Source organism: Triticum urartu, chromosome 6A (assembly GCF_056163025.1).
Source record: "Triticum urartu cultivar PI428250 chromosome 6A, HENAU_Tu73, whole genome shotgun sequence".
NCBI lineage: Eukaryota > Viridiplantae > Streptophyta > Magnoliopsida > Poales > Poaceae > Triticum > Triticum urartu.
This window is the reverse complement of record NC_141878.1, coordinates 109919461-109947376: the sequence shown is the minus strand read 5'-3', so window position 1 is coordinate 109947376 and position 27916 is coordinate 109919461. Positions and strand designations below refer to the sequence as shown.

Here is a 27916-nt window from a genome sequence, read left to right as displayed (position 1 = left end):
TCTAAATATCGGATACACAAACATCCAAACACTAGAATTTGAACAGAACCTCGGTATCAATATCTTGGATATTTGGCATTGGAGCCAATGCAATGCCATGCCCATGAATGTCTACATCCAAAGGAAACTTAAGATATATTGCTATCCAATATCCTGGTTTTATTAGCTAGTCCAATTCTAAAACTATATTTTCAAATTAAGTCATGAACATGTTAAAATTGTCAAGCCTTTGTTGTAGGAGTATTTTTCTTATCTCTTGATGAAAGAATTTGTCCAAACAAAATGTTTTTATTTTGAGATGCCAAACAAAATGTTTGATTTAATAGATATTAGCAATTTGTTGAGGATGAAAATAATGCAACGGTTACTAGCTAGCAACCAAACATCCACAGCGTCTGTGGATAGACAGACGGCGGCAAGGCAAGGAAGCCTTGCGGCCCAGAAGCGCCAACGCTTGCCCACCTCGGAGCTCCTCCTTCCATGGCCACCACCTCCGCCGTCTGCCGCCTCGCCGTCCTTCCGCCGTCGCCGTCGCCGCTCGCCTCAGGGCTCCGCCGCCCTGCCGCACCCTTCTCGGCCGCCTCCCGCCCACGCGCTCTCTCAGCCGCCTCCCGCGGCCGCGTCCTCTGCCTCGCCGCCTCCGCCCCCGCCTCCTCCACCGACGCCGGCCAGGACCGCCTCCAGAAGGTAACCTCCGCCTCCCTCACGCAGCGCAACGCCCTGAGCTTTGTGTTCATCAGTAGTCGCGACATTGTACTTGTCTGGAGTTTGCGCGCGCCCTGAATTTTTAACTGAAAGTAGCAATTTTCGATGTCTGGCAGGTCCCCATTACCAACATCAGGAACTTCTGCATCATCGCGCACATCGACCATGGGAAATCCACGCTGGCGGATAAGCTCCTCGAGATGACAGGGACGGTGCAGAAGAGGGATATGAAACAGCAGTTCCTGGATAACATGGACCTGGAGAGGGAGAGGGGGATCACAATCAAACTGCAGGTACGCGAAATGATGGTGTAGTTGGTTAAAATCTCTGGATTCATGCCATATGTTCTCGTAAGTACTTTAGCCAAACATATTAACCCACTGTAAATGTGGAGGCTAGAGAGAAGAAATAAGACCAGATACTCGCTGTTAGCTGCTTGCCATATGAATGTTCTTGTGATTTTGTTAGCTTACGCTGTTGTTTACTTGATGGTTTTGATCTGCATGTTCCTTCTTATGTACTGTCGCTCTAATCATTTGTTGTTTTAGGCAGCTCGGATGCGTTACGTCATGAACAATGAGCCTTACTGCCTGAACTTAATCGATACACCAGGTCATGTCGATTTCTCATATGAGGTATGGCATATTAAGCTGCTTCCAGGCAGCGAAGATATTTTTTTTTTCAAAAAATACAGGCATATACATGAATGTTCCACTCCACTGCAATTTGTGCAGTCGTTTAGAGTTGTCTGAGATGGCACTCTGATACTTTCAACCTAGCATGCTTTTAAGATTTGGAGTTGGTTGAAACATCTGAGGAAGTGTCCGACTGTTTGCTAGGTCTCCCGATCTCTTGCTGCTTGTGAGGGTGCACTGCTGGTTGTTGATGCTTCTCAGGTGCAATATATATTTCCTTCCTGTAAGTTCAATAGTTATGTACTCGAAGACATTCACCTTTGCCTTCAGAGGTTGGCTAAATGGCATCACTAGTTTCCATTACATCTTTTCCAAGACAGTTAAAGATATCTGATTTGACAATGCAGGGTGTTGAAGCGCAGACCTTAGCAAATGTGTACCTTGCACTGGAAAGCAACCTTGAAATCATACCGGTTAGTTTGAGCTGTCAATTTCTTCACACAATAATGAGTTCTACATCTTATAGTTTTACAATATTTACCTTTCGCTGCTAACAAATCCACATATTTCATTTGCCCGAGCATTTGAGACGCTAGAGTTATTTTGAGTGTTTTATGTGTGCCTTATTAGAATTGGGTGCAAATTTGAGTAAAGATGAGTATATTTCAGCCAATAATATACTGTTTGAGCAAGATGTTTCCCCCTTTCAGTCAGACAATAATGAAAAGTAGCTTTAAAATGGCTAAGCAGTTGTTGCATTTTGCTCCGTGTAGATGAATATAAAGGATGGAAAAATCTCCCAAGTCTTTATGTGGTTTCCCTCATGAAATGGACATTTTGGTGTGATGTCCTGTTATGGCTTCTCATTTTTGTGTATTTGACAGATGACTTTCTATTCTAGTTTAGGTTCTAAACAAAATTGATCTTCCTGGTGCTGAACCTGACCGCATCGCGCAAGAGATTGAAGAGGTATTTTTTGACGTTTGTTCTAATTTATCCTGACAATTGCCCAAAACAATTTTGTTCATTTCCGAGTCGAAATTATGCCCCATCGGTTCTTAATAGTCTAATTCATCCTTGCCTTCTCTATTCTCAGATAATTGGCTTGGACTGCAGTAATGCAATTAGGTGTTCAGCAAAGGTTAGTTTTCGTTACCTTACTATTTTCTGTAGAGTTACTTACGCAGTTGATGTACAATTTTATATAGAATCTATTAATCTCCTTTTGCGAACAGATATAATAATTTAACTTTGTTGTTGTTGGTGTTGTTGTTATTGTGTCTCTATAGGAGGGCATAGGCATCATCGAAATACTAGATGCCATCGTGACCAAGGTCCCCCCACCAAAGGATACTTTAAAAAATCCTCTCAGGGCTCTTATATTTGACAGGTACCCTTTAAGAACTCGATCAACTTAAAATTTTCTCCGTGAATTTTCCGAGTGCCAAAGTTCCACAGGCAGACAGAAATAATTGATCTATATAATAACTTTGGTTTAATGTTTATCTTTGTAATTTCAGCTATTATGATGCATACAGAGGTGTCATTGTGTATTTTCGAGTTATTGATGGCAGTATAAGGAAAGGGGACAAGATATGTTTTATGGCCAATAAAAAGGTACTAAAGCAAAGCTGAAACCTTTCCAGTAAACTGCTGTGTTCATCTCAAGGGACAATAATTTTCCAGAAAACACAATTACATTGGAGTGCACAATACCACTTCTGTAAATTACCATCCAAAGTTTCTGTTCTAGTATGCGATAACAAAATGAAGCCATTAGTGTTTTACCACTTCTGTCAAGTATTTCTCAATCATAATACCATTTTACAGTTATTTTCCCCTGGAACCTTAGCTGTGCAGGGTATAGAATGTTATGCTGAGTATATTGTCAAAATAAACAGGAGTATGTTGCTGATGAAATTGGTGTACTATCCCCCAATCAGATGGAAGCTGATGAACTGCACGCTGGCGAGGTAACTTTGCCAGTTCACTGTTTGACTGTCTCGTGGTATCAACTTTAGTTACCAAAATGGGGACTTCTATCATGTATTAATCGACGCCAGATTATTGGTCTAGCTCACCAAATATGCCATCTATACACCTTTGGCTTGAAGGAACTTTACAGGAATTTGTCAACCCCAATCCTATGATCCAGAGGGCTCTTATGGGGAAAAATCCCTAAAGATTATAATCTTTCAAAATTCATTCGAAAATCCTACAGTCCAAGAGTCTCTGAACAGTTCTGCACGTGTCTTGACTATACCTCGGGCAGGTTGCTGTTCCATTTGGACTCGGGTTAGCTCAAGATGACGTGAATTAAGCCGTGCGTAATATCAAATCTTATGCATTATGGTCCCCTTTGGGTTGAAGGATTTTTCATAGGAATTTTGTAAGATTTCGGTCTATCTGAATGTTTCCCATCCAGGACCTTTGGATAATAGGAAGTAGAGCAGCCAATTTACTACTAATTGCTTTTCTACACCGTAAGTTCATAGGATTTCTAGCAGGAGGTCAAATTTCATTAACAATTTCCTTTGCATCTCACGTGCACCTTCTTTCTCTCCAAATTCCTGTGAAGTATCCATATTCCCTTGTTTTGGTTCCCTTCTAGATGGTATGCAATCTCATTTCTACATTTCTTAGGTTTGTACGTTCTTAGAAAGCTGTGTTCCAGTGAGGCCTTTAAAGAAGTCCTGTAGGATGTCAAAACGTAGGAATTTTCTTATGGAGGAACTCTGGATCAAAGGAATGAGATCATCGAAGTTCCTATGGATTGCTTTCATAAGTCCCAACTCCATAGTAAATTAGAAATTCTAGCAAGAGGTGTTAGACCTTTAAAAGTTTTCCTTCGTGTCTTGCATGCACCTTCTTTCTCTCTCTTCAAATTCCTGTAAAATTCCTATGGAGCATCCAACAAGCTAGTTTTGCAAAATCATGTGTTTTTGTTTCACACAGAATTCAGCAAACCAAGGATACCTAAATCCTACACTGCTCCTATTCTTGTGTTTTTATAATTCTGTATTCCAAAGAGGCCCAAATTCTATTCATAGTGAGTACTGCAATAATTCTGTCAAACCAAATTTCTTTATGTCTTTACCACTCCTTCAGGTTGGCTATCTCTCTGCTTCCATAAGATCAGTAGCAGATGCTAGGGTGGGTGATACAATTACCCATTTTGCAAAAAGAGCGGAATCTGCTTTACCAGGATATTCAGAAGCTACTCCAATGGTTTTCTGCGGCTTGTTTCCTTTAGAGGCAGATCAGTACTGTACTTTCTCCTTGAAATGAAATTTTTTCTTCACTGCAGAAGCATAATTTATCTTGTATTAAACATTCAAGTTGGCACTAGGTTTGAGGAGTTGCGGGAAGCATTGGGGAGACTTCAGCTAAATGATGCTGCCCTAAAGGTGGGATTCTTATCATGCCTATGAGCCATCCGTGCAAGATCGTCAGATTAGCATGAGTGTATTGTTGAACTAATTTGGTTATTTTGTTTTTAGTTTGAAGGTTCAGACTTCTTTTCTTAACCCATATCTTGATATCGTAGTTCATCTGTATGAACCTTCAAGAAAACTGATCTAATATAGTTCATACTAGATGCAACATGCAAGTAGACCATGATTGTTGTATACGGATTTGCATTGATATAACCAAAGTTTTGTTATTATTTTGCCCCGCAGAAGGCATAGAAGTTCTAAAGCAATTTATGACAGCTAAATTAACAACGAATATTTAGTTTATATACTGTCCCCTGATGTTAAAGAAAATGATTTAGTATTCTTGCATTAAAACATGAGCAAAAAGAAAAAAGTAGTAAAGGCAGTGTCTTCATTTATGAATAGTTGATCAGTGTTCCATTTCTACATGGTAAGAAAATAGTGTTAGTCTCCAATCTCATTTGTACAACATTTAGAAGAGATTGCAGAAAACACATAAAAAGTTGCAGTGCAATTATTCTCTAGGGCTCTGTAATCTGCGATGTTGAGTGTTGATCACCCATTAGCATTTTGTATTACGTTTCTTAGCTTGGTGATATTTATCTTGGTTATTTGCGCAGTTTGAACCGGAATCTTCTAGTGCCATGGGGTTCGGATTTAGATGTGGGTTCCTTGGTCTTCTTCATATGGAAATCGTTCAGGTTTTGTACAATCTACTTAGCTCTTAATAATGCATCTCACATCACAACCATGCTGACTTGAATTTTGTACAATGTAATGTTCTGTATTTTCAGGAAAGGCTTGAGAGAGAGTACAATTTGAACCTAATAATTACTGCACCCAGTGTGGTTTACCGTGTCAACTGTTCCAATAATGAAACTGTAAGTTCTATGACCGCTGAACTTCATTGTCTTTTCTTGGGATCCATCTAGTGCTTTATTTGTATATGCAAGTTAACTCCCACTGTACTTGGTGGACATGAGATGGAAACCATTTCCAGCCATTTTAGATGTTTCTACCCTTTTCTTGCTTACTGCTGAAGAGTTCCTCAATGCTGCTGTTAAGCATATGAGCTAAGCCATTGCAGGTTGCATAAAGACCTAGCCATGGTTGCTAAATCTGACATCCTTTTAATAAAGTAAACAAAATGGTTACTGATCCAGATTGACTTGTAAACATACCATCTTTATTTATCTGGCATTGCACTGTTAATGTACACATATGCTTACTTACAGATGTCATGTAGGTTGAATGTTCAAATCCATCCTTGCTTCCAGAACCTGGTAAACGGAGGTCGATTGAAGAACCATACGTAAAGGTGGTTGTTGTATAAGTCTTCCACCATCCATTTGCAGTCATGTCCTTTTTTCCTGAACTTTGGAGGCACTGTATTCTACACGTTTTTTATTCTCCTATTTGGTATCTGCTCTTCCCTGTTTCAGATTGAATTGTTAACACCAAAGGACTATATTGGCCCAATAATGGAGCTGGGTCAAGAGAGAAGAGGTGAATTCAAGGAAATGAACTACATTACAGAAAACAGGGCCAAACTTACTTATATGCTACCACTAGCAGAGGTATGCAGCAACTATTTTGACTACAAACATGTTCTGCCTGCTGTAACTTATCAAATTTAACACTTGCATGAAGCAAATAAAAGGATCAACTATGAGAAGTTATGAGATGCATACCTCAATGCATCTGCAAAACATACAACATATTATCCAAAGATAAGTTTCAGTGGAGATGATGTAATTGTTTTATCAATATCGTGTAATTATCATATACTCCCTCCGATCCAAAATAAGCGTTGTGGTTTTAGTTCAAATTCAAACTAAAACCACGGCATTTATTTTGGATCGGAGGGAGTACTAAGCATCACAGTCGCTAATCACTACTACCTTCATTCAAATGCAACCTTCCAACCTTATTCTTCATTTTATGCACCTCCTCGCGTCAAATAATTTTGTATCTGCTGCGGTTTCTGTAATATTGTTTGTGCTCGACTTTGTGAGAGGTTCTTCATAAGTATATGTCTTGACTTGATGTGTTCCAACAATGCCAATATACGAATCAGTCTTGTCTATTCTGGTGAATATACATGCATTATACTGAAGGCCCACTCGCTTGTTTTTTCAATTTAAGAAACCAATCCAGTTACTTGGTGGTCTTTCTATAAAATATATTTTTTGTAACTGTTATGCAGATGGTTGGTGATTTCTTTGATCAACTGAAATCTCGAAGCAAAGGATATGCTAGCATGGAATATTCAGTTGTCGGGTACATATTTCCTCCCCAGTGTTATGTACTTTTAATTCCTGTTCTGTGTTACCCCATCCTATGAGGGTTTGCCGACAAATTGTGCATGCATTGTATATGTTAGCTTATTTCCGTAGAGCAATACAAGATTGCTCCTGCAACATATTCCACTAGCTTTCTACTCCAAGGCACTTTAATGATCATGATGTGGCAGTTGCTTATGTGAATATAATCTCTAGCAGTAACAATTGAGTTATGGAGTTTAATACTCCTTCCATTTATGTATACAAGGCCACTTCGTTTTTCATGTCAAACTTGGACTTATAATTTTGGTCAACAAAATATGGGTTATATCTTATATGTCATACTCCCTCCATCCTGAATTACTTGTCGTAGAAATGGATAAAAACGGATGCATCTAGAACTAAAAATATGTCTAGATACATCCATTTCTACAACAAGTAATTTTGGACGGAGGGAGTACAAAATATGTCATCGGAAAGTTCTTTGAAATGTGCTTCCATTGACATACTTTTTGTGGCATATAACTCACATTTGTTGGTAAAATTAATGGTCAAAGTTAGACATAACATATGAAGTGGCCTTGTATATAGAAATGAAGGGAGTATTTTATTTCACAATGTTCTCAAATAATATTACATTTTATTGTACACATGTCTTGATAGGGGATGTATATATTACCAGTTTGAAGGTTAGACTTCTGTTATACTGCGGGTCATAAAAGACTAGACAGAGGTCTCACATAAAAGATTGTTTGCACTTCAGATTCCAGCACCGTGGCTGCTCGTATATTGTTCTAAACGTTAGCCATCTGTTGTTGCTTTTTAGTGTTCAATAGTTCCTTGTGCAAAATCAACTGATGTATATTTTCCTAATTTGCAGGTACAGGGTAAGTGACCTAGTAAAGCTGGACATACAAATCAATGGTGAGCCTGTGGAAGCATTGTCGACAATTGTACACAAAGAGAAGGTGCCTTACCTATTAAAGACACATGCTTGCTAGCTAGTACAACTGTACTCATATGACCTTTATTTTCTCTCTCGAATATATAACCTTTTGATTTCTTTCTCAAACATATGACCTTTGTTTTTGTCCTTGACGTATAACCTTTGATTTGATCCATCATATATAGGATTCATTTATCTGTGCAGACTCATTTGTGTTACTCTCTTCATGAGTCTTCGAAAGCTAGAGCTCTTGGTCTATGCACAATCATATTGTTGATAGATATAGCTCTAAAACCAGAGAGAGAATGTATGCTGTCTAGAAACACCTCCATGTGAACATACATTTACCGCAAACCGCAAAAGGATATTAAGAACCTGGAAAATACTCACACATTTCAGTATGAAACCATACTTATTGCTAAAGATAAGATTATGTTAGGTTAGAATTAGTCTCATATTTGTCTTCCTTTTTTGTGTTCATGAACCCATATACTCTAGGGTCATCACCAAACCTTTGAACAGATGTTAAGCATCAGATGTCCTCAGATCCTAACACCTAAATATTCAAGTTTACAGTTCACTCTTTGTTTGTGCAATGTATTCACTTCCTACTTGATTTTGGAAGCTACAACTTATGTTTACTGGTTGTTATGCAATAAGTTCTCAAGTGATCTGATATTTGGAATATTTTTCTAGGCATACACTGTTGGCAGAGCGCTCACCCAGAAGCTGAAAGAACTTATACCTCGGCAAATGTTTAAAATACCTATTCAAGTGAGCTTCATCTGTCTTGTTCTCACATATTTCTTGCAATATATCAGCATAGCAAGCTTGGGCAGACGATCATGGGAGACTGTAAGTTGTGGTCGGGGGTGCCTAACATGTTTCACCCACTTTTGGCAACCTATATCAAGAAAGAACATCAATCAAATTCTTTGTTAGTGAGTTGATTGTAATCACAAACTACAAAGGAGGAACTGGGACCACCTCCGTGTTGGCTTAGATCTTAGGAGGGCCTAGGTCAGTCCTTTAAATCAGAAAAGTGCTACTTTAGTACTCTCTCTGTCCCATAATATAGGACGTTTTTTGACACTCTGGTGCAGTGTCAAAAAACGTCTTACATTATGGGACGGAGGGAGTAGCTTGGTGGAAAGTAGGAGCAGCCATATGTTTCCAAAGAGTAATAACCACTCAATTAGTACTCCTGTTTATAGCAATCAGATGTTAATCAGCACTTTGACAGGCATGTATTGGTGCAAAGGTCATTGCAAGCGAAGCCCTATCAGCCATCAGGAAGGATGTCTTGTCAAAATGCTACGGTAAACTGAAATACTGAAACTTGTACTCTGACATTTTCATAAAGCCAATCAAATGCTGTGTTCCTTGTCTCATGTTCTTGATCCTGTACACACTTATCTGAACATTTTTCTATTAGTTACTGCAATGGTCTATTTCTTAAAAACAAAGATCGCTACACTTTGTCCTCACAGCTTGCAAAAGATTAGTCACACCACTGTTTTCTTTCACTTGCAGGGGGTGATATATCAAGGAAAAAGAAGTTGTTGAAAAAACAGGTAATTCTTCGATCAAAATTAGCTTTGGAGAATCTATTGATTGTGCTCAGCAGAAGTTAACTTCTTAAATTTTAAGAGGGCTTTCCTCTATAGTAGACAAGATAATATGTTTCTTTGACATTTGCTAACAGGCGGAAGGAAAGAAGAGAATGAAAGCAATCGGAAGGGTCGAAGTTCCTCAGGAGGCATTCATGGCTGTGCTGAAACTGGAAAAGGAGGTGCTTTGAGTTGTGAAAGACCTCCAGATTCTGTGTCATTTGGGCGAGTGGCGAGCATACCTGGAAGCTAATGCGTCTTGAGACAAAAAAAAGCAGGTCAAAGGAACCAACCGAAGAACTGAGCTGCTAATCTTGTATTTATTTGTTGGCATGTCAGGTTATGAAGCTAAAAGATGCCGTGCAACTCGAGTGATCTGCCGGTCTGCGCAGTTATTTGTGCGGGTTGGTAAATGAACGATGTCAATCTCATCATGTAACCTGGGCAGGATTTATCATTTTGGTATATCTTTTCGCCAAGGATGGCTGCCAGGCCTGTAGTATCCTGTACAGAAAGGTTTGACTTCACAAAAGTTTTTTGGTTGGAAAACTTTGGACTTCACAGGATTATGCAGAAGCAACACATAAACAAGATTATGCCGTGTTATTATACAGCAACTTCACAGGATTTGTTCTTTTTAATAGTAGTTGGAGCAAGATGCCCCAGGTAGAGCACACGTAAACAAGGTTTTGTAAGCATACGACCTGATGATTTGCAACCACTGCTCCGTTCCAATTCTCCGTGTAATAGTAGTGACCTAAAACATCTATACAGAGGGAGTATTAATTAGTCCATCCGTTTCATGTTTCATACTACTCCCTTCGTCCCAAATTAAGTGACTCAACTTTGTACTCTCTCCATCTCAGTTTACAAGTCTTGCACGTGTACCTAGGTCATTAATTTGACCAACTTAATAAGAGTCATACATTATAAAAATATATCATTAGAAACTTTGGATATTCTATTTTCTAATGATATAATTTTTATGTTAAACAATTTATTTTATATAAGTTAAATTGATAACCTAGATACAAGTGCAAGCCTTGTAAACTGAGATAGAGGGAGTACTAGCTTTAGTACAAAATTAATATAAAGTTGGGTCACTTATTTTGGGACAGAGAGAATATTAAATTGCAGTTCTAGGTTTGCCCTAAAACAAATTAATGGGTGTGGCTACTCAGTCGTCTGAGACTTAACCAAGTCTTGGTTGAGTGATGTCAGTGTAGATGTGGTGCCATGAGCGGCACAATAGGGTGCTGCAACTGGTTGGACGAAATGTTGCGAGACGTGCTGTGAGCAATGACAATAGACGCTGTGACCAGTGGGACTACATGGCACAAGCGGCAATGGCGGATGCTGACTGGTGAGACAATATGCTGCGAGCGATGAGGATGGATGCTGTGATCGTTGAGATGTCATGCTGCAACCGGCAACAACAGACGCTGTGACAGTTTCTTAGTCCATTGCAAATCTCCAACCGGCAACAACAGACGCTGTGATAGTTTCTTAGTCCATTGCAAATCTCCGCGCGGAGATTCGATGGCTACGAGAGGCATCAGACACCGGTGCGATATGAGTTTTAGCAATACTGCAAATTAATTAAACTAGATGATTCCCCGCGCGTTGCTGCGGGATGTTAGCATGCCAATCAGCTCATTTGAGAGATGCACATTGAGGAAGGAAAGAAGAAAGAAGAGAAAATATTGGCGGGGTTATGGTACAATTATTTTTTCTTCGGTTGACGAAAGAATTAACCAAAATGTGATTTGCAAAATATGTGCTCAAATGAATTTGCTTGGTTTGATGGAGTCAACTCACTATATGATTGTATGCACCTATGAGGTTAATTTTGAGAACATTCCCTGTTTTTTTTTTTGCGGGGTGAGAACATTCCCTGTTTATAAGTAGAAATCAAGACTTAACAATATAAAGAATATACGGAGCATGGCGGGGGTGTAAAAGTGTTACTCCCTCCAACCCATATTAATTGGCGTACACTCATGATCTTCACTGATTACCTGAAACACCTACATATCCAAAGAAAAAACTTTGAGAACCCTCCATATTTGCAACAATGGTAAAAGCAGAAGACCTCAAATAAAAAGGAGTTGCTTGCATCAAGCAAAATGTCAGAACCTGAAATTATTGATGTATATTAGAATAGATATGCATGTAATGTAATTGAAGAAAATATAAGATTAAGTTACTGTCTAGCGGGAATAATAGATCATTTTTTCCCTGCACACACAGCTAGGAAAACCCTATTTACCGCACGTGACGACAAATAGTCTGACCTTCGCACAGGGCGCAAGGCTGTGCCAGCCCGTTTTCATTTTTTCTGTGTTTCATTTCTATTATATTTTTTGTTCCTTTCTCTATTTATTTTTACTTTTTCCCCTGCAAACTTCATTTTTTTACCTTTTTCTTAAATACAAAATTAAAAAAAAATCAGAATTTTGATTTGTGTTTTAAATTTTTAGAAAATATTTCCGAATTCCAAAATGTTGTTCATGTTTTAAAAAATGTTCGAAACTTGACATTTTTTGTTGTCCTTTCAAATTTGTTCAAAATTACAAAAACAATCCAATTTTTTAAATGTTTGTGTCTTCCAAAAAAATCGAGATATTCAACATAAAATTGCATTTTACAAAATGTTCCATTTTTTCTAAAAAAATTGTGTTCTCCAAAACAAATTGGGATTTTCAAAAGAGAACTAGATTTTAAAATATGTTCCCGATTCTGTAAACATTCTTGTTTAGTGAAATGTTCACAAATTAAAGATAATGATCGTGGTTAAAATAAACACATTTTCAAAAATTATTATAAATGTTTAAAGCATGTTCCTGTTTTAAAAAATTGATCCCAAATTCAAAAAAAGTTAATGCTTTTTCAAAGGTTCATGTTTTCGATAAAATGTTTGTGAATTTTAAAAAGTCTCTCTATTTCAAATGTTGTTCATATTTTTCCAAAATGAACGAAATTTTTGAAAAACTTTTTTGGATTTCAAAAACTGTTCATGTTTTAAAAATATTTTGCAATTCATAAATACTAATTTATTTTTGGAAATTTTCGAAAAAAAATATTAAAAAAGGTTTTGAATATGGTGATGAAGTATGTTCTTAAACGTTCGCACTGGTCATTGGTAAGCAGGACCCGTTTATTCGAGTGGCCAGCACCCAGTGGTTGAGTTTTTAGGTCGTGAGTTCGATCCTTCAACTTGTCGTTTTTTTTTGGATTTATACTCGTGCCTTACAAACACCAAATGAGGAGGGGGCCACAACAATTCCGACATGAGGGCGAAACAAGCGTTCCCTGAAGGTCGTCGTGCAGCCATCAAATGAGGAGGGAGTCACAACCCCGATACGAGGGTGAACCCAAAGGAAAAAAAGGCACGAGTTGGTTGGTTGTCGTCACGCCGACTAACTCCACCACTATCAAGATCTCGCAGGCCAAGCATGATCTGAGAAAAGACAACATCTCCTCGCTCTGTCGTCCAACTACTGTGTAGAATGTTTTTGGTGCACACATCAATTATCTTTCTCATTGCTTCTCAAAAGAATATCTCTACCGTCGCAACGCATGGGCATATGTACTAGTTTGTATATAACATATAGAGAGCTACTGGCATTAAAAGTGAATGACAGTTCAAAGGGTACCTTGAGCGGCCCAGAACAACTACTGTAAAGTAGAACAGTGGTCAATGATACAGCAAAAGGAACCAACTAAAAATCACATAGATTATGATGGAAAACCAAGAATGTAACACGATAGATGAACATATAAATGTTAGTAAGGACCGGTTGAGGAACACATACTGCTTCCCCAGCCATGCCAGCAACACCAGGAAGATAAAACAGGGATTTGTAGGACTCCGAGGAAGATGAGAATGGCCAGATGTACCTCTTGACAGACCAAGACAGCGGCAACAGAAAGAAGAAATTGCAACACCAGAGCAGCGGCCGGTATGTTGAGCTCAGCAATGGGCGGGGCATCATATATGCAGGAGAGGTTGTCTTTGCGCCGGGAACCACAGCCTGACAGGCGTCTCAATGGATAGAGAGCAGCCAGAGGCGAGGGGGGCCTGCAGGCTTGCCCGAGGAGGTCCTGGGCTCGTGGCCTGGGTAGAGGAACGACGCGCACAGGGCGATTAGGACGCGTCTTCCTCAACAATTTGAGTGACCAGCAATGGAACCGCAGCCAGACTGTCACACCTAATCAGCTGATTAGTGTGCCTAGGTGCTGGCTGGCGGGCCCAGCCAGCTGGCCTGCCAAGTGGAGGTGTGGGTGCGTTAAGGGTGGCTGCCTGTGGCCGTGTGAAGGCATGCGTGTGTAGATCATTCTCTGTATCCAAACCTTCCTCTACAATCCTAACCCCTTCTCCAAGCTCATCCCCCTTCCTCACCTGCTCCCTCTCACCTACTCTAGATCGCCGATCCCCTCTCCGATCAGGGGCGTTACGTTGGTATTCAAAGCCAAAAAATTTCCCCCCTCACCGCCGCTGCACCTTCTGAAGCTTGGGAGGTGGATCGGTAACATCCACCGCGCACGGTGCAAGTCCGCTCGCCGGATCTCGCCCAAAATCCGTCGCGGGGTTCGATCCCCTTTCAGGCAGGAGCAACGGTGCCCTCAAAGCCCTCCGTTGCGACGCGACAAGTCCTGGAAGCCATGGAGGAAGGGAACGCCCACATCGCGAAGATGCTCGACTCCCTCCTCACCAAGCTCGACGAGCAAACCGCTCTCCGCGGCAAGCAACTCGAGGCGCAGATCGCCTTCAACAACCAGATCTCGGCGGAGCCGCGGGGCCTCTCGCGGCAGCTCGATCTGACGCAGGCAGACATCGATGCGACCCGCAAGACCGTCGACGGCTCGACCTCACCAGCGGGCTCTGTCACCACGCTGGTACCACCACCGCCACCACCGCCTCCGCGCCATCAGCCCCCCCACGCGGAGCCCCATCGCCCCGCCTCTGCTCACGCTCGTCTGGGGGACAACCGACCACCACTCATTCCGGTTCCCCCTCCCGGTGCGCCCATGGCTGGGGTCACCGCGCCGCCGCCCAGCCCCAGCCACCCAGAGAGCTCCTACCACAAACCCCCAAAACATGATTTCCCCCGTTTCGACGGATCCGCACCCTACCTATGGCTGGATCGTTGCTTGGCATACTTTGAGCTCTACAAGGTGGGTCAACAATTTTGGGTGCCTACCGCTGCTTTGTACATCGAGGGGCAGGCGGCGCACTGGCTTCAGGCGTTTCGCCAGAGTCACCGCAACCTGACATGGGACATGTTTTGCGCCGCCGTGCTCGAAGAGTTTGGTGCGGACGAGTTTGAGCTCACTATGCATCGTCTCCTTCAGCTACGGCAGACGGGCAGCGTCGCCGATTATCGCACGGCGTTTGATGAACTCATGTATCACCTTCTGGCGTTGGATCCCTCCATCAACAACAAGTTCTTCATCACCCAGTTTTTGTTGGGACTGAAGGACGAGCTGCGCGCTGCGGTTCGTCTACAAGCCCCGTCGAGCATCACCCGCGCATTCAGGAGGAAGAGCTGGGCACGACACGTCCACGGGGCCGACCAGTTCCTCCAGGGCGTCCTCCTCCACCAACAAATGCGGCTCAACCGCGCCAAGCGGCAGCCCCATGCGCTGTCGGCGACGAATTCGCTCGGGAGCGCCAGTTGCGGGATTACAGGCGCGCCAACAACCTCTGCTTCAAGTGCGGCGACAAATACTCACGGGAGCACCGCTGCGCGCAGCCGGCACAGTTGCTCACCATACACGTGGGGGAGCATGGGGAGGTTCTCTCTGACGACGTGATCCATGCTCTCCAGCTCTTGGACGAGCCTGCTCCACCAGATCGGCCTACGGAGTGCTGCGTTCTGTCAGCCCAGGCGCTGGACGGCTCCGACTCGCCGAGCACTATTCGCCTGCGCGCCTTGGTCGGGAACCAAGTCATGCTGCTCCTCCTCGACTCGGGCAGCACCCACAACTTCGTCAACAAGAGCTTCGTCGACCGCATCGGCGCACAAACCCAACCTCTGCCGCCGGTGGAAGTACGGGTCGCCAACGGCGATCGCCTCACCTGTGATCGCATCGTACCCGACCTGAAGTGGTGGATGCAGGGGCACACCTTCTCGACACCAATGCGCGAGCTCGACATCGGCGCTTACGATGGCATCCTGGGCATGGACTGGCTGGCGCAGCACAACCCCATGACCTGCCACTAGCAAGACAAGTTCGTCTCATTCCTCCACGACGGCGAGCAAGTCGCGCTGCGCGGCGTCAAACCCAAGGCCACCGAGACCCTGACGGCGGTGGAGCCAGCAGAACTTCGCAAGTTGATCGCCGGCAACGAGGTTTGGGCAATGGCCATGGTGGATGCTTGTCCGCCCGTGCAGACCAAGCGCAAGTCACCGAGCCAGACCCCACTCGCCGACCTCCTCGACGAGTACACCGATGTCTTCGCCGCGCCCCAAGGACTGCCGCCGCACCGTCAGTATGACCACGCCGTCACATTGGTGGAAGGGGCGATTCCGGCCAATACTCACCCCTACCGCTACTCTCCCCTGCAGAAAGACGAGATCGAGCGGCAGGTCCACGAGATGCTGGACTCGGGGATCATTACTCATAGCGTGAGCCCCTACGCGGCACCAGTGCTGCTCGTCAAGAAGAAGGACGGCACCTGGAGGTTTTGCGTCGACTACCGCCAGCTCAACGACGCGACGATCAAAAACAAGTTTCCCCTGCCGATCGTGGACGAACTGCTCAATGAACTGGCGGGCGCTACGGTCTTCTCCAAGCTTGATCTACGGTCTGGCTATCACCAGATTCGAATGCGCGAAGAAGATGAGGCCAAGACGGCGTTCAAAACCCATCACGGCCATTTTCAGTTCCGCGTCATGCCGTTCGGCCTCACCAACGCACCGGCAATATTTCAGTGCCTGATGAATGCAATCTTCAGTAAGTACATTCGCAAGTTCACCATCATTTTCCTTGACGATATTTTGGTCTTCAATGAAACGATGGAGGAGCACCTGGAACATGTGCGCACGGTGCTGGAGTTGCTCCGGCAACACCAACTCTATGTCAAGGCCTTCAAATGCGAGTTCGCCACCGACCACATCGACTACCTTGGGCATGTGATTTCACGCGAGGGCGTCGTCACCGATGCGGAGAAGACCCAAACCATGGTGCAGTGGCCTACGCCAACGACGCTGACTGAACTTCGCGGTTTCCTCGGCCTTACAGGCTACTATCGCAAGTTTGTGCCGCACTACGGCATCATCGCCAAGCCACTCACGCAGCTCCTCACCAAGAGAAGGCTTCAAGTGGTCCGAGCACGCCCAAGCTGCGTTCGACCTGCTCAAGCAGGCCATGGTCACCACAACGGTGCTCGCGCTTCCCAACTTCGACAAGCCGTTCGCCATTGAGACGGATGCCTGCGACACGGGCATCGGCGCGGTGCTCACTCAAGAGGGGCACCCCGTGGCCTATTTCAGCAAGGTGCTGGGTGCGCGCAACCAGAAACTCTCCACTTACGAGAAGGAGTTCCTCGCGGTTATGATGGCTGTGGACAAGTGGCGACAGTATCTACAACGCGGGCCGTTCGACATCCTCACGGATCACAAGAGTCTCTACAATTTGGGCGAGCAACACCTCGAGACAGACGTCCAGCGCAAGGCCATGTCCAAGCTCGCCGGCCTTCAGTTTCGCTTCCTGTACAAGCGCGGCCTCGACAACGGAGCCGCGGATGCGCTCTCCCGGGTGGGCAAGCTCATGGACGTGGCCGCGCTCTCGATCTGCCAGCCGGCGTGGTTGCAAGAGGTGGCTAACTCCTACGCAACGGACGCGGAGGCTCAAGAGCACCTCCAACATCTAGCCGTGTCCAGCCCGGATGCAGACGGGTACGAGCTCCACCGCGGCGTCATTCGTCGTCAAGGCTGGCTCTGGATTGGGGCGAACACGGCCCTGCGCACCAAGCTGATCGCCGCGCTCCACAACAGCGCGGTGGGCGGCCACTCGGGCGTCACGGCGACTTATCACCGCGTCAAGAAGCACTTCGAGTGGCGTGGCCTGAAGAGAGACGTGGAGGAGTTCGTGCATCAATGCGCCGTCTGTCAACATGCCAAGCACGAGCACACCAGGCCGGCCGGCCTCCTCGCGCCTCTGCCCATTCCTTCGGCGCCATGGGAGGACCTGACGATGGATTTTATCGAGGGCCTGTCGGCGTCCGAGAGCTGCAATTCCATCATGGTGGTCGTCGACCGCTTCACCAAGTTCGCGCACTTCGTGCCACTCCGCCACCCCTTCACCGCCGCGACTGTCGCCCGCGCGTTCTGGGACAACATTGTGAAGCTGCACGGCATCCCTTCGTCCATCGTCTCCGACCGTGACAAGATCTTCACCAGCAACCTCTGGCGCGAACTGCTCGAGAGCGCGGGCACCAAGCTCTTGTACTCTACGCCTTACCACCCGCAGACCGATGGCCAGAGCGAGCGGGTGAACCAGTGCCTGGAGATGTACCTGCGCTGCGCCATCCACGATTCCCCCAGCAAGTGGCGCCGCTGGCTACCGATGGCTGAGTTCTGGTACAACTCGACCTTCCATTCATCTCTCCAGTGCACACCCTTCAAGGCCCTGTATGGCAGAGAAGCCAACTTGAGCGCAATGGCAACCTGGGCGGAGGCGACACCGGCCGGCGACGACCTGGACTGGGCAGAGCATACAGATGCCATCCGCGCCCAGCTGGCGCGTGCCCAGCACCGCTTCAAGAAGCAGGCGAACAAGCACTGCGTCGAGCGCTCATTCCAAGTGGGAGAACATGTCTTGCTGAAACTGCAGCCTTATGTGCAACGCTCCGTGGTCTCGCGCCCATGCGCCAAGCTCGCCTACAAGTTCTTCGGCCCCTACACCGTGCTTGAGAAGATTGGACCTCTGGCTTACAAGCTGGATCTGCCGCCGGACAGCCGCGTGCACCCGGTCTTCCACGTCTCCCAGCTGAAGACGTTCACGCCGGACTACTCACCGATTTTCGCCGAGCTTCCCCGAGTCCAAGACCTGTCTGCGTCGACGACAGAGCCCGTCAAGATCCTGGAGAGGCGTATGATGAAGCATGGCGACGCGCCCATGGTGCAGCTCAAGATACAATGGTCGTCGTCGTCCCCGGACTCGGCCACCTGGGAGGACTACGATGTGCTACGCCGGCGTTTTTCCACGACACCCATTTGGGAGGGGGAGGCCTCTTCTTAAGGAGGGAAGAATGTCACACCTAATCAGCTGATTAGTGTGCCTAGGTGCTGGCTGGCGGGCCCAGCCAGCTGGCCTGCCAAGTGGAGGCGTGGGTGCGTTAAGGGTGGCCGCCCGTGGCCGTGTGGAGGCATGCGTGTGTAGATCATTCTCTGTATCCAAACCTTCCTCTACAATTCTAACCTTTTCTCCAAGCTCATCCCCTTTCCTCACCTGCTCCCTCTCACCTACTCTAGATCGCTGATCCCCTCTCCGATCAGGGGCGTTACACAGACCCGCGTCCCAACCAAAATGAGGCCTCGGAGGCCAGGCAGATCGACGGGCGGTGGTCGTGCGGAAGGATCGCCCTCCCTAAGACCCCAGCGGTGGCGGACCTACCCGGAACAGAGACAAATACATGAAGGGAGGATCAGGGCATCGCGGCCGCTGTCTCGACGACGCAGGGCAGCATACCGGCGATGAGAACGTAGCCCTAGAGGAGCCCCGAGAGCCACGGAGGCAAGCTAGACCGGCGGTCATGCGGGAGAAGCGCCCTAACCTATAGATAGGTTCCAGCCGCCGCACTACAGTACCACCAAGGGAAACGACGGGTCTTCTTTTTTTCAGGGAGGAGCGCGCATGCATGCGAGAGGTGCTCGATCGTTTCCATTTTTCTGCCGTATAAACGGAATGTCTTCCGTCGTGCAGTAAAGTCTTTGGTCGGTTGTGTACGCTGGTAACGGAATCCACGATCGATGCATGCACATGCCGTTGCTGTGACAAATACTTTGTTAACATAAAACAAAGTGGGGCCATTCTGGTAAATATATATGAATGAAAAAAATTAAAATAATTGATGATTTGGCATATGTGATGAGGTGGATAAGCTGCATGTCAAGAAAAATATAATAATGGGAATGAATTATTGAGGTATTCGACTGGTTGTAACGGGAAGTATCATATACTAGTATCATGCATATGATATTAGTGTATAATACTACCTCCTTATAAATTTAAGTATGTCCAAAATAAACTTCTTGCCCAAGTTTGTACGGGAGGCATCAGACACGGCTTTGTTACTCTGATGAAAATTCCAACCCGCCTCACATTGTTTGCACGATGTCTACTGCTTCCCGACTCCTGGCTCAGTAGCAGACATGCCACACAAGGCAAATGCGTATCAAATGAAGCACTCGTCACGGTGTTCAACGACGACGATTGCGGCTCCGGGACGCTGGTTCTTAGAGGCATGTGCACAAAGATTTTTCAGCTGTCATCAATAAGATCAGGCCGGCTCCGGTATGGAAGCGGTGACAGTGGCACGTCGACAACTCGTTTTGACTGCGATGATGGTCGTTCGGTGGTTCATGGACCTCGATGTAATTTTTATTATGTTTGAAGTGTTTTGTACTTCCGGTAAATCTTTATAATAGATTCGATGTTTTCGTAAAGAAAAAATGACCACAGACTAGAGGGACACTGAACGGTGGCAAGTTACATCAAATCACTGGGGTACGCTGAATGGTGGAAAGTTACTTAAATCGGGCATGAGCAGTCTATTTACACAAAGACTGTGTTATTGTCGTTATCTAGAGACCTTAATGTACTTCCTCTATTCCAAAATATAGTACGTTTGTGTTTTCCGAGGTCCAATTTTGACCATAAATTTAACCAACGAGAGCAACTGCGGCGGGAGAAAAATTTATATAATTGAAAACTTCTTTCGAATACGAATTCACTGATATAAATTTTTGCCCCCGCCGCAATTGGTCTTGATAGTTAAATTTACGGTCAAAGTTGAAGCACGGAGATAGAGGAAGCACTACATTATGAAATGAAGGGAGTAACTTTTATCATGTTATGTTTTGTACTTCTGATGAAGTTTTATAATAAATCTAAATCATTTTTGCAAAGAAAAGTATTAAACATGTAACTTCCGCATAGTGCAGTGGCGGATCTAGGACCCAGGCCGGAGGGCCTGGGCCCGGGGCATGTAAATTATTTACTTCGGCACTGTAGCATTTTGGGCCTGTAGTGGCACTGTAGCATACTGTAGCAAGCCTGGGGCCCGTGTCAATGCACTACACTGAGAGAAAAACAGATGCGACCGAATTAGAAACCGAATTAATCAATCTGGGGGATCCAGTGGGAGTGGGACACGGAATTTTGGCTCTTGGGAGACTGAGAAACCGGAATTAAAGTCAAACGTTTATTATGGCTTGAAACATTCTATTAGACAAATTATATACTTCCTTCGTCCGGTGAAAAGTGTACATCTAGCTTCAAAATTTATCCATAAACGAGTGTACTTCTATCTTTCCAATGCATTTTAAAGTGAGAAAAAAATACTTCTCTCTCATCACACGATAATCAATATCAATATCAATTTACACATGGTCTTTTTAATTTCTACATGTACTTAGCTCATTGGGGTTGGGTAATTAAAAAGGAAAGAGATGGTAGCTTGCACCTTTCCAATGCATTCTTTACTCAACTTCATAATTTATTCTAAAATTTCTAGATGTACACTCTTCACCGGACGGAGGGGGTATATCTCTACTCCTAATGGAGCAGTTGGTAGTCTCGCTTTCAGGTTTTTTTTCGTCCCACCTTCCATGGTTTTTTTGGTACCTCTTCCCACCTTCGCTGGTCTTTTTCACAGATTTTTTCATCCCCTCCCCAACTTCACTGGTTTATTTTCGCGTCACGCTCTCACACAACAAAAAAAAATCTAAATAGATCAGAACTTTCCATACTGGCACAAGTTATTTAGTAATGTAGAATCAATCATGAACAATCTCTAAAGATCAAATCTAAATTAATTAACCTTACCTTAAATCACTCAATCACATTAATTAGAAAACAAATATTTGATTTTCAGAAAACTTGCTCAATCACATTAACCTTACCTTAACTCACGGATGGTGATCAATCTCCAAACAAAGGAAACAATACATCGAGGGAGCAGTAAATAAACTCCCTTTCTTATGACAAGTATATGATCTTCCCTCCCCTCACCGTTGTCGAGCGTTCTTGATTCTCGAGGCCAATGCCTGGACTGCGTCACTGGGTCCCGACGGAGCCGGAGGACGAGGACGAGGACGGCGAGGCCGGGTGTCGCGGCACCGCGTTGGCCGCGGCCGGTGAAGGGGGCGAAGAAGGGCGGCTTCCCTGGCCTTGGCCGTGGCCCTGGGAGTTGGTGCGGTAGAAGCGGCACTTGAAGGACCCGGCGTGGGTGGCCGGCGTGCAGACGCACTTGGAAGCGGGCCCGTGGCCCACGCCGGACGGCGCCGACGCTGACCCGGGCCACCTCCTCTGCGTATTCTTGGAGCTGTGGCTGGCCGATTTATATGAAATTAATTCCCTCAGTTGTGGTGGCAAATATAATACACATAATCCATATTGTTATGCACCAGCGTGTGTGTGTGAAATAGATGGATTATGGTCCCGTACCTGAGGGAGTCCTGCATTAGGGGGTCCTCGGATAGTCGGACTATATACTTTGGCCAGACTATTGGACTATGAAGATACAAGATTGAAGACTTCGTCCCGTGTTCGGGTGGGACTCTCCTTTGCGTGGAAGGCAAGCTTGGCAATTCGGATATGCAGATCTCCTCCTTTGTAACCGACTCTGTGTAACCCTAGCCCCCTCCGGTGTCTATATAAACCGGAGGGTTTAGTCCGTAGGACAAGAACAATCATAATCATAGGCTAACTTCTATGGTTTAGCCTCTACGATCTCGTGGTAGATCAACTCTTGTAATACTCATATCATCAAGATCAATCAAGCAGGAAGTAGGGTATTACCTCCACCGAGAGGGCCCGAACCAGGGTAAACATTGTGTCCCCCGCCTCCTGTTACCATCCGCCTTGGACGCACAGTTCGGGACCCCCTACCCGAGATCCGCCGATTTTGACACCGACATTGGTGCTTTCATTAAGAGTTCCACTGTGCCGTCATGATAAGGGCTTGATGGCTCCTTCGATCATCGGCAACGATGCGATCCAGGGCGAGGTTTTTCTCCCCGGACAAATCTTCGTATTTGGCAGCTTCGTACCGCGGGCCAACTCGCTTGGCCATCTGGAGCAGATCGAGAGCTACACCCCTGGCCATCAGGTCAGGTTTGGAAGCTTGAACTATACTGCCGACATCCGCGGAGACTTGATCTTCGACGGATTCGAGCCCATGTCAGGTGCGCCGCACAGTCACGACGAGCATGACTTAGCTGTGCCGTCGGACGGTGTTCGGGAGATCACACCTGTGGCTACTCTGGCCATCAATCCGGAGCAGATCGTGCCGTCCGAGGACGGGTGGATAGACCCCGCCACGGAGGCCACACACTCAGCGGAGATAGAGCCGAATACTGACTTCACCTCCTATGAGACTTGTGTTACCGGACCCTTGGATTCGTCCCCGGCCACAGGCTCCGAACCGCTTGCGTCCGTGCCTATCGAATCTGACTGGGCACCGATTATGCAGTTTACCTCCACGGATATCTTTCAGCACTCGCCCTTGGGCGACGTGCTAAATTCATTGAGGTCTCTCTGCTTGTCAGGAGACCCTTGGCCGAACTATGTCCGGCTTGAGTGGGAAGCGGACGACAAAATTCATTCCCCACCCACCACCCACTTAATAGCCACTGTCGACAACTTAACCGACATGCTTGATTTTGACTCCGGAGACATCGACGGTATGGACGACGATGCAGGAGAAGAACAGGAACCACCGCCCACAGGGCGCTGGACAACCACCTCATCATATGATATATACATGGTGGACACCCCCAAAGAAATCAATGGCAATAAGGCAACGGAGGATAATCCCCTCGCACCGGCGTCATCGACGTCGCTCTAAGCCCCGCCATAGCAAAAGTAGCGATACCGGCGCAAGAGACAATAATGCTGCGGACAGTGCCGAAGATGAAGACAATCCCCTCTAGCCAGGCTTCGAGCGGGAGGATGGGCATACGAGCCCTAAGGAACAGGCGACAGACGGAGAATCAGGGGATGACAACTACATGCCCCTCTCCGAAGACGAAGCGAGCCTCGGCGACGAAGAATTCATCGTGCCTCAGGATCCCATCGAGCAGGAGCGCTTCAAGCACCGGCTTATAGCACAGCAAAAAGCCTGAAGAAAAAGCAGCAGCAGCTTCAAGCTGATCAAGATCTGCTAGCGGATAGATGGACCGAGGTTCTGGCAGCCGAACCCGAGCGCCCAACCAAAAGTCACCCAAAGCGCAGGTTGCTACCCCAACTCGAGGAGGAAGCATTAAAGCCTACACTACTAGTGTATGATGCGTCTGACCGGCCATCTCGTGGCCGAGACAAAGCGGCATATCAGCCCAAAGTCCAGCCCACACCCCGTCGCCAGTTAAACAAAAACACCAAGGCCCGGGGCTACACACAGGACCTGCGAGACGTATTGGAAAACAAAGCAGGACATACAAGATCGATCTACCGATCACGGGGGCGCGCTCCAATGCGTGACGACGACCGTCACACCGGATATACTAAAAATAAATCCGGCCGGGCCGAATACAATAGACAAGACTCGTATGAACTGCGTCGTGATATAGCCCGGCACAGAGGCGCCGCACACCCCCTATGCTTCACTGACGTAGTAATGGATCATGAATTCCTAGAAGGGTTTAAACCCGTGAACACTGCATCATATGATGGTACTACAGACCCCACGGTATGGATAGAGGATTTCTTCCTCCACATTCACATGGCCCGCGGGGATGATCTACAGGCCATCAATTATCTCCCACTAAAACTCAAAGGGCCGGCTCGGCATTGGCTGAATAGTTTGCCGGCAAACTCCATCGGAAGTTGGGAGAACCTGGCAGACGCATTCCTAGACAACTTCCAAGGCACTTATGTGCGACCACCGGATGCTGATGATTTAAGTCACATAACACAACAGCCTGGAGAGTCAGCCAGGAAATTCTAGACTCGGTTCTTAACTAAAAAGAACCAAATTGTCGACTGTCTGGATGCCGAAGCCCTAGCGGCCTTTAAACATAACATTCGTGATGAGTGGCTCGCCCGACATCTCGGCCAAGAGAAGCCAAAATCCATGGCAGCCCTCACGACACTCATGACCCGCTTTTGCGCGAGCGAGGATAGCTGGTTGGCCCGTAGCAACAACACATCAAGCAATCCTGGCACATCAGAGGCCAGAGATAGCAACGGCAAACCCCGACGCAACAAACACAAGCATCACAAAAATGGTGGAAACGCCGAAGATACGACAGTCAATGCCGGATTTAGTGGCTCTAAGTCCGATCAGCAGAAAAGGCCATTCAAAAATGACAATTCAGGTCCGTCCAGTCTGAACTGCATACTCGACCGTCCATGCCAAATTCATGGCACCCCAGGAACACCAGCCAATCATACCAACAGAGAATGCTGGGTCTTCAGACAAGCCGGCAGGTAAGGTGCCGAAAACAAAGATAAGGGGTCTCAAAGCGATGATGGCGACGAGGAGCCCAGATCATCGAATACAGGAGGGCAAAAGAAATTTCCCCCACAAATCCAAATGGTGAACGTGGTAAACGCCACCCACACTCCCAACCCGGACCGGATGCGCACCCTTAGGGATGTCGACTTAGTGGAACCAGTCGTCCCACAATATAAACTAGGGTCGATCACCTTCAACCGCATAGATCGTCCGGTTAACACCAATTAGGGAAATTCAGCCGCATTAGTCCTCGACCCAATAATTGACGGGTTCCACCTCACACGAGTCCTTATGGACAGAGGGAGAAGTCTAAACCTGCTTTACCAGGACACAATGCGCAAGATGGGCATTGATCATTCGGTGATCAAGACCACTAAAGACACCTTTGGAGGTATTATACCAGGTGTGGAGGCCAACTGTACAGGCTCCATCGCCCTTGAGGTAGTCTTCGGATCACCGGACAATTACCGTGCCGAAGAGTTAACCTTCGACATTGTCCCCTTTTGCAGTGATTATCAGGCACTACTCGGACGAACCACATTCGCTCGATTCAACGCGGTGCCACATTATGCCTACCATAAGCTCAAGATGGCTGGTCCGCACGACGTCATCACGGTTAATGGCAAGGCCAAACTCCCCCTCGGTACCAAAGAGTATACCGCTGCTTTAACAATAGAAGCAACGAGTGGCACCTTTCAATCGAACCTCGAGTCGACGGCCAAGCTCCCGGACACCGCCAAAGGACTCCGAACTACTTCGCGACAGGATAGCCCGGCTCGGCCAGAGCTCAATTAAACACTCCAGCGAAAGCCAGGACAAGCCACATACCGCGGCTCAACCGCTCTGCGGCACACAAACACATCTTGCATTTTCTGTATAGGTTCATTTTTACCCAGGCAAGGACCGGCGACATGGAAACAGCTTGAACACGCAAGGGAACTCTTAGATATTCCCCTCGATGACCATCCGACTGTACTCCGGATCCGCACACAGCTTCTTCCTGCCTGGTCTCAGTATGTTCCGCAGTCACTTTCTCTTTTTATTACTTTACATATACTCATACGCATCGACGTATTATTTAAATATGACATGTGGATTTATATGACGCTTATCTGCCGTTATCTCTTATTGAAATTCTTTTTTCAAATGGCATCCGTACACCGCGATATGCCTTAAACATGCCAGGGGCTTCGTTTTACCCATAATACGACAATAAAGTCCGAACACCTTCATGGAAGTTAAACACCCCGAACTTATAGCATTATATGCATCAGCTCTGAATCATGTCTTGGGTCAAATGTTGGGTTTGCCCGGCTCCCATGTTTTGCTGCCTTATGTTCCGCTATATCGGCTAAGGCGGCACAGAGAGAACTACTGCGATTGTGTCCCGGTTCTTCCGGACGAGCACCTCAGTAGAGAAAGCCGAAAACTGACTGTCATGATACGGCGAGAGCTGGTCAGCTGTCCGAGAGGTTGTAAAATCTTTAAGGATTCCTCCTGCATAATGCCATAACCAATGCAGCATGCGATGGATCGGCTTTTCTTCCGATCAGGTGCTTATAGAGCCCCTCGTGCGGTCTTCCGAACACCAGTGGCCGCGCCTACCTTCCTTTTCTAAAGCTCCTATGGCTAAGTGAGAGTGATAAAGCCCTATAGTCCGATTGCCTGGTTCGTTGTGCTGAACACCTCCTTCGAAGGACCCAAAACTGGGATAAAGAGTGATCAGGTTTATCCCAAACACCCCCGTACTTCCTACGTGGGGGCAGAAGCCAACGACTGGCCAACTCTCAGGATTAATATATAAAACGGCCGCGCAGGAGGATAAACTTTTATATAACAGGCAATAAATAATAGAAATGACCTTGTTCAACATTACAAAGGACAACATGATTGTATTCATGGAAATATAATGTCCTTGGTGCATTGCTCCGCCGCAAGGCAGGATCCTTTCATGACACTTTCATAATATAACTCAGGCTTACGGTGCTCCTTTCCCTCCGGCGGTCCCTCGGTCACCAGCTTTTCAGCATCCATCTTCCCCCAGTGCACCTTTGCGCAGGCGAAGGCCATTCGCCCACCCTCTATACAGACCGACCGCTTGATGACGTCTAGTCGAGGGCAGGCACTCGCAAGCCGTTTCACGAGCCCGAAGTAGCTGCCTGGAATCGGCTCAGCGGGCCATAGCCGGATAATCAAATCCTTCATGGCTAGCTCGGCCGCCTTCTGCAGTTCGATCGGCTGTTTCAGTTGGTCGGCAAAAGGCACCGGATAATTTGGTGCCAGATATTGTGACCAGAAGAGCTTATTCACAGTGTTCCTTTCTTCGGCTCGGTAGAATTGTGCAGCATCAGATATGCTACGTGGCAGCTCCGCAAACACCCCTGGAGAAATCTGAACTCAAGATTAAAAACATGATTTTCTCCCCAAATACTTGCCTTACGTGGAACAAGCCTTACCTGCCGCGATCTTCCTCGCCTCTTGGATCTCCTGTAGGGCACCCTGGGTTTCACCCTGGCATTGCATGCGGCCTGATGAGCCTTGGTAAGTTCGGATTCTTTCTCCGTTAGACTCTGCTCCAAGGCCTCGCATCTTCTCACGACCTCTTGAAGCTCT

The 27916-nt window shown here is 46.3% G+C and overlaps 1 protein-coding gene and 1 pseudogene across 1 annotated transcript; both read left to right on the top strand.

The window, feature by feature from the left end:
* The first annotated feature begins 390 nt into the window (after positions 1-390).
* Positions 391-10425, top strand: LOC147964328 (Small GTP-binding protein). Its single transcript, XM_087526862.1, has 22 exons — positions 391-687; positions 822-998; positions 1254-1340; positions 1545-1601; positions 1748-1813; positions 2247-2309; positions 2437-2481; positions 2630-2730; positions 2861-2957; positions 3242-3313; positions 4449-4603; positions 4690-4747; positions 5398-5478; positions 5572-5658; positions 6024-6095; positions 6220-6354; positions 6984-7057; positions 7940-8027; positions 8702-8779; positions 9249-9324; positions 9539-9579; positions 9711-10425. Exons 1-22 carry the CDS (start codon positions 481-483, stop codon positions 9804-9806), a joined length of 2013 nt encoding a protein of 670 aa, XP_087382988.1. The 5' UTR covers positions 391-480; the 3' UTR covers positions 9807-10425.
* A 3735-nt stretch (positions 10426-14160) lies between these two features.
* On the top strand, positions 14161-15842 carry LOC147964327 (uncharacterized; annotated as a pseudogene).
* Positions 15843-27916: the final 12074 nt, after the last annotated feature.

Coding starts and splice junctions, on each gene's coding strand:
- LOC147964328 (XM_087526862.1), top strand. CDS start 481: ATGGCCACCACCTCCGCCGTCTGCCGCCTCGCCGTCCTTCCGCCGTCG. Junction 688..821: donor GCCAGGACCGCCTCCAGAAG/GTAACCTCCGCC, acceptor GATGTCTGGCAG/GTCCCCATTACCAACATCAG. Junction 6,355..6,983: donor ATATGCTACCACTAGCAGAG/GTATGCAGCAAC, acceptor ACTGTTATGCAG/ATGGTTGGTGATTTCTTTGA.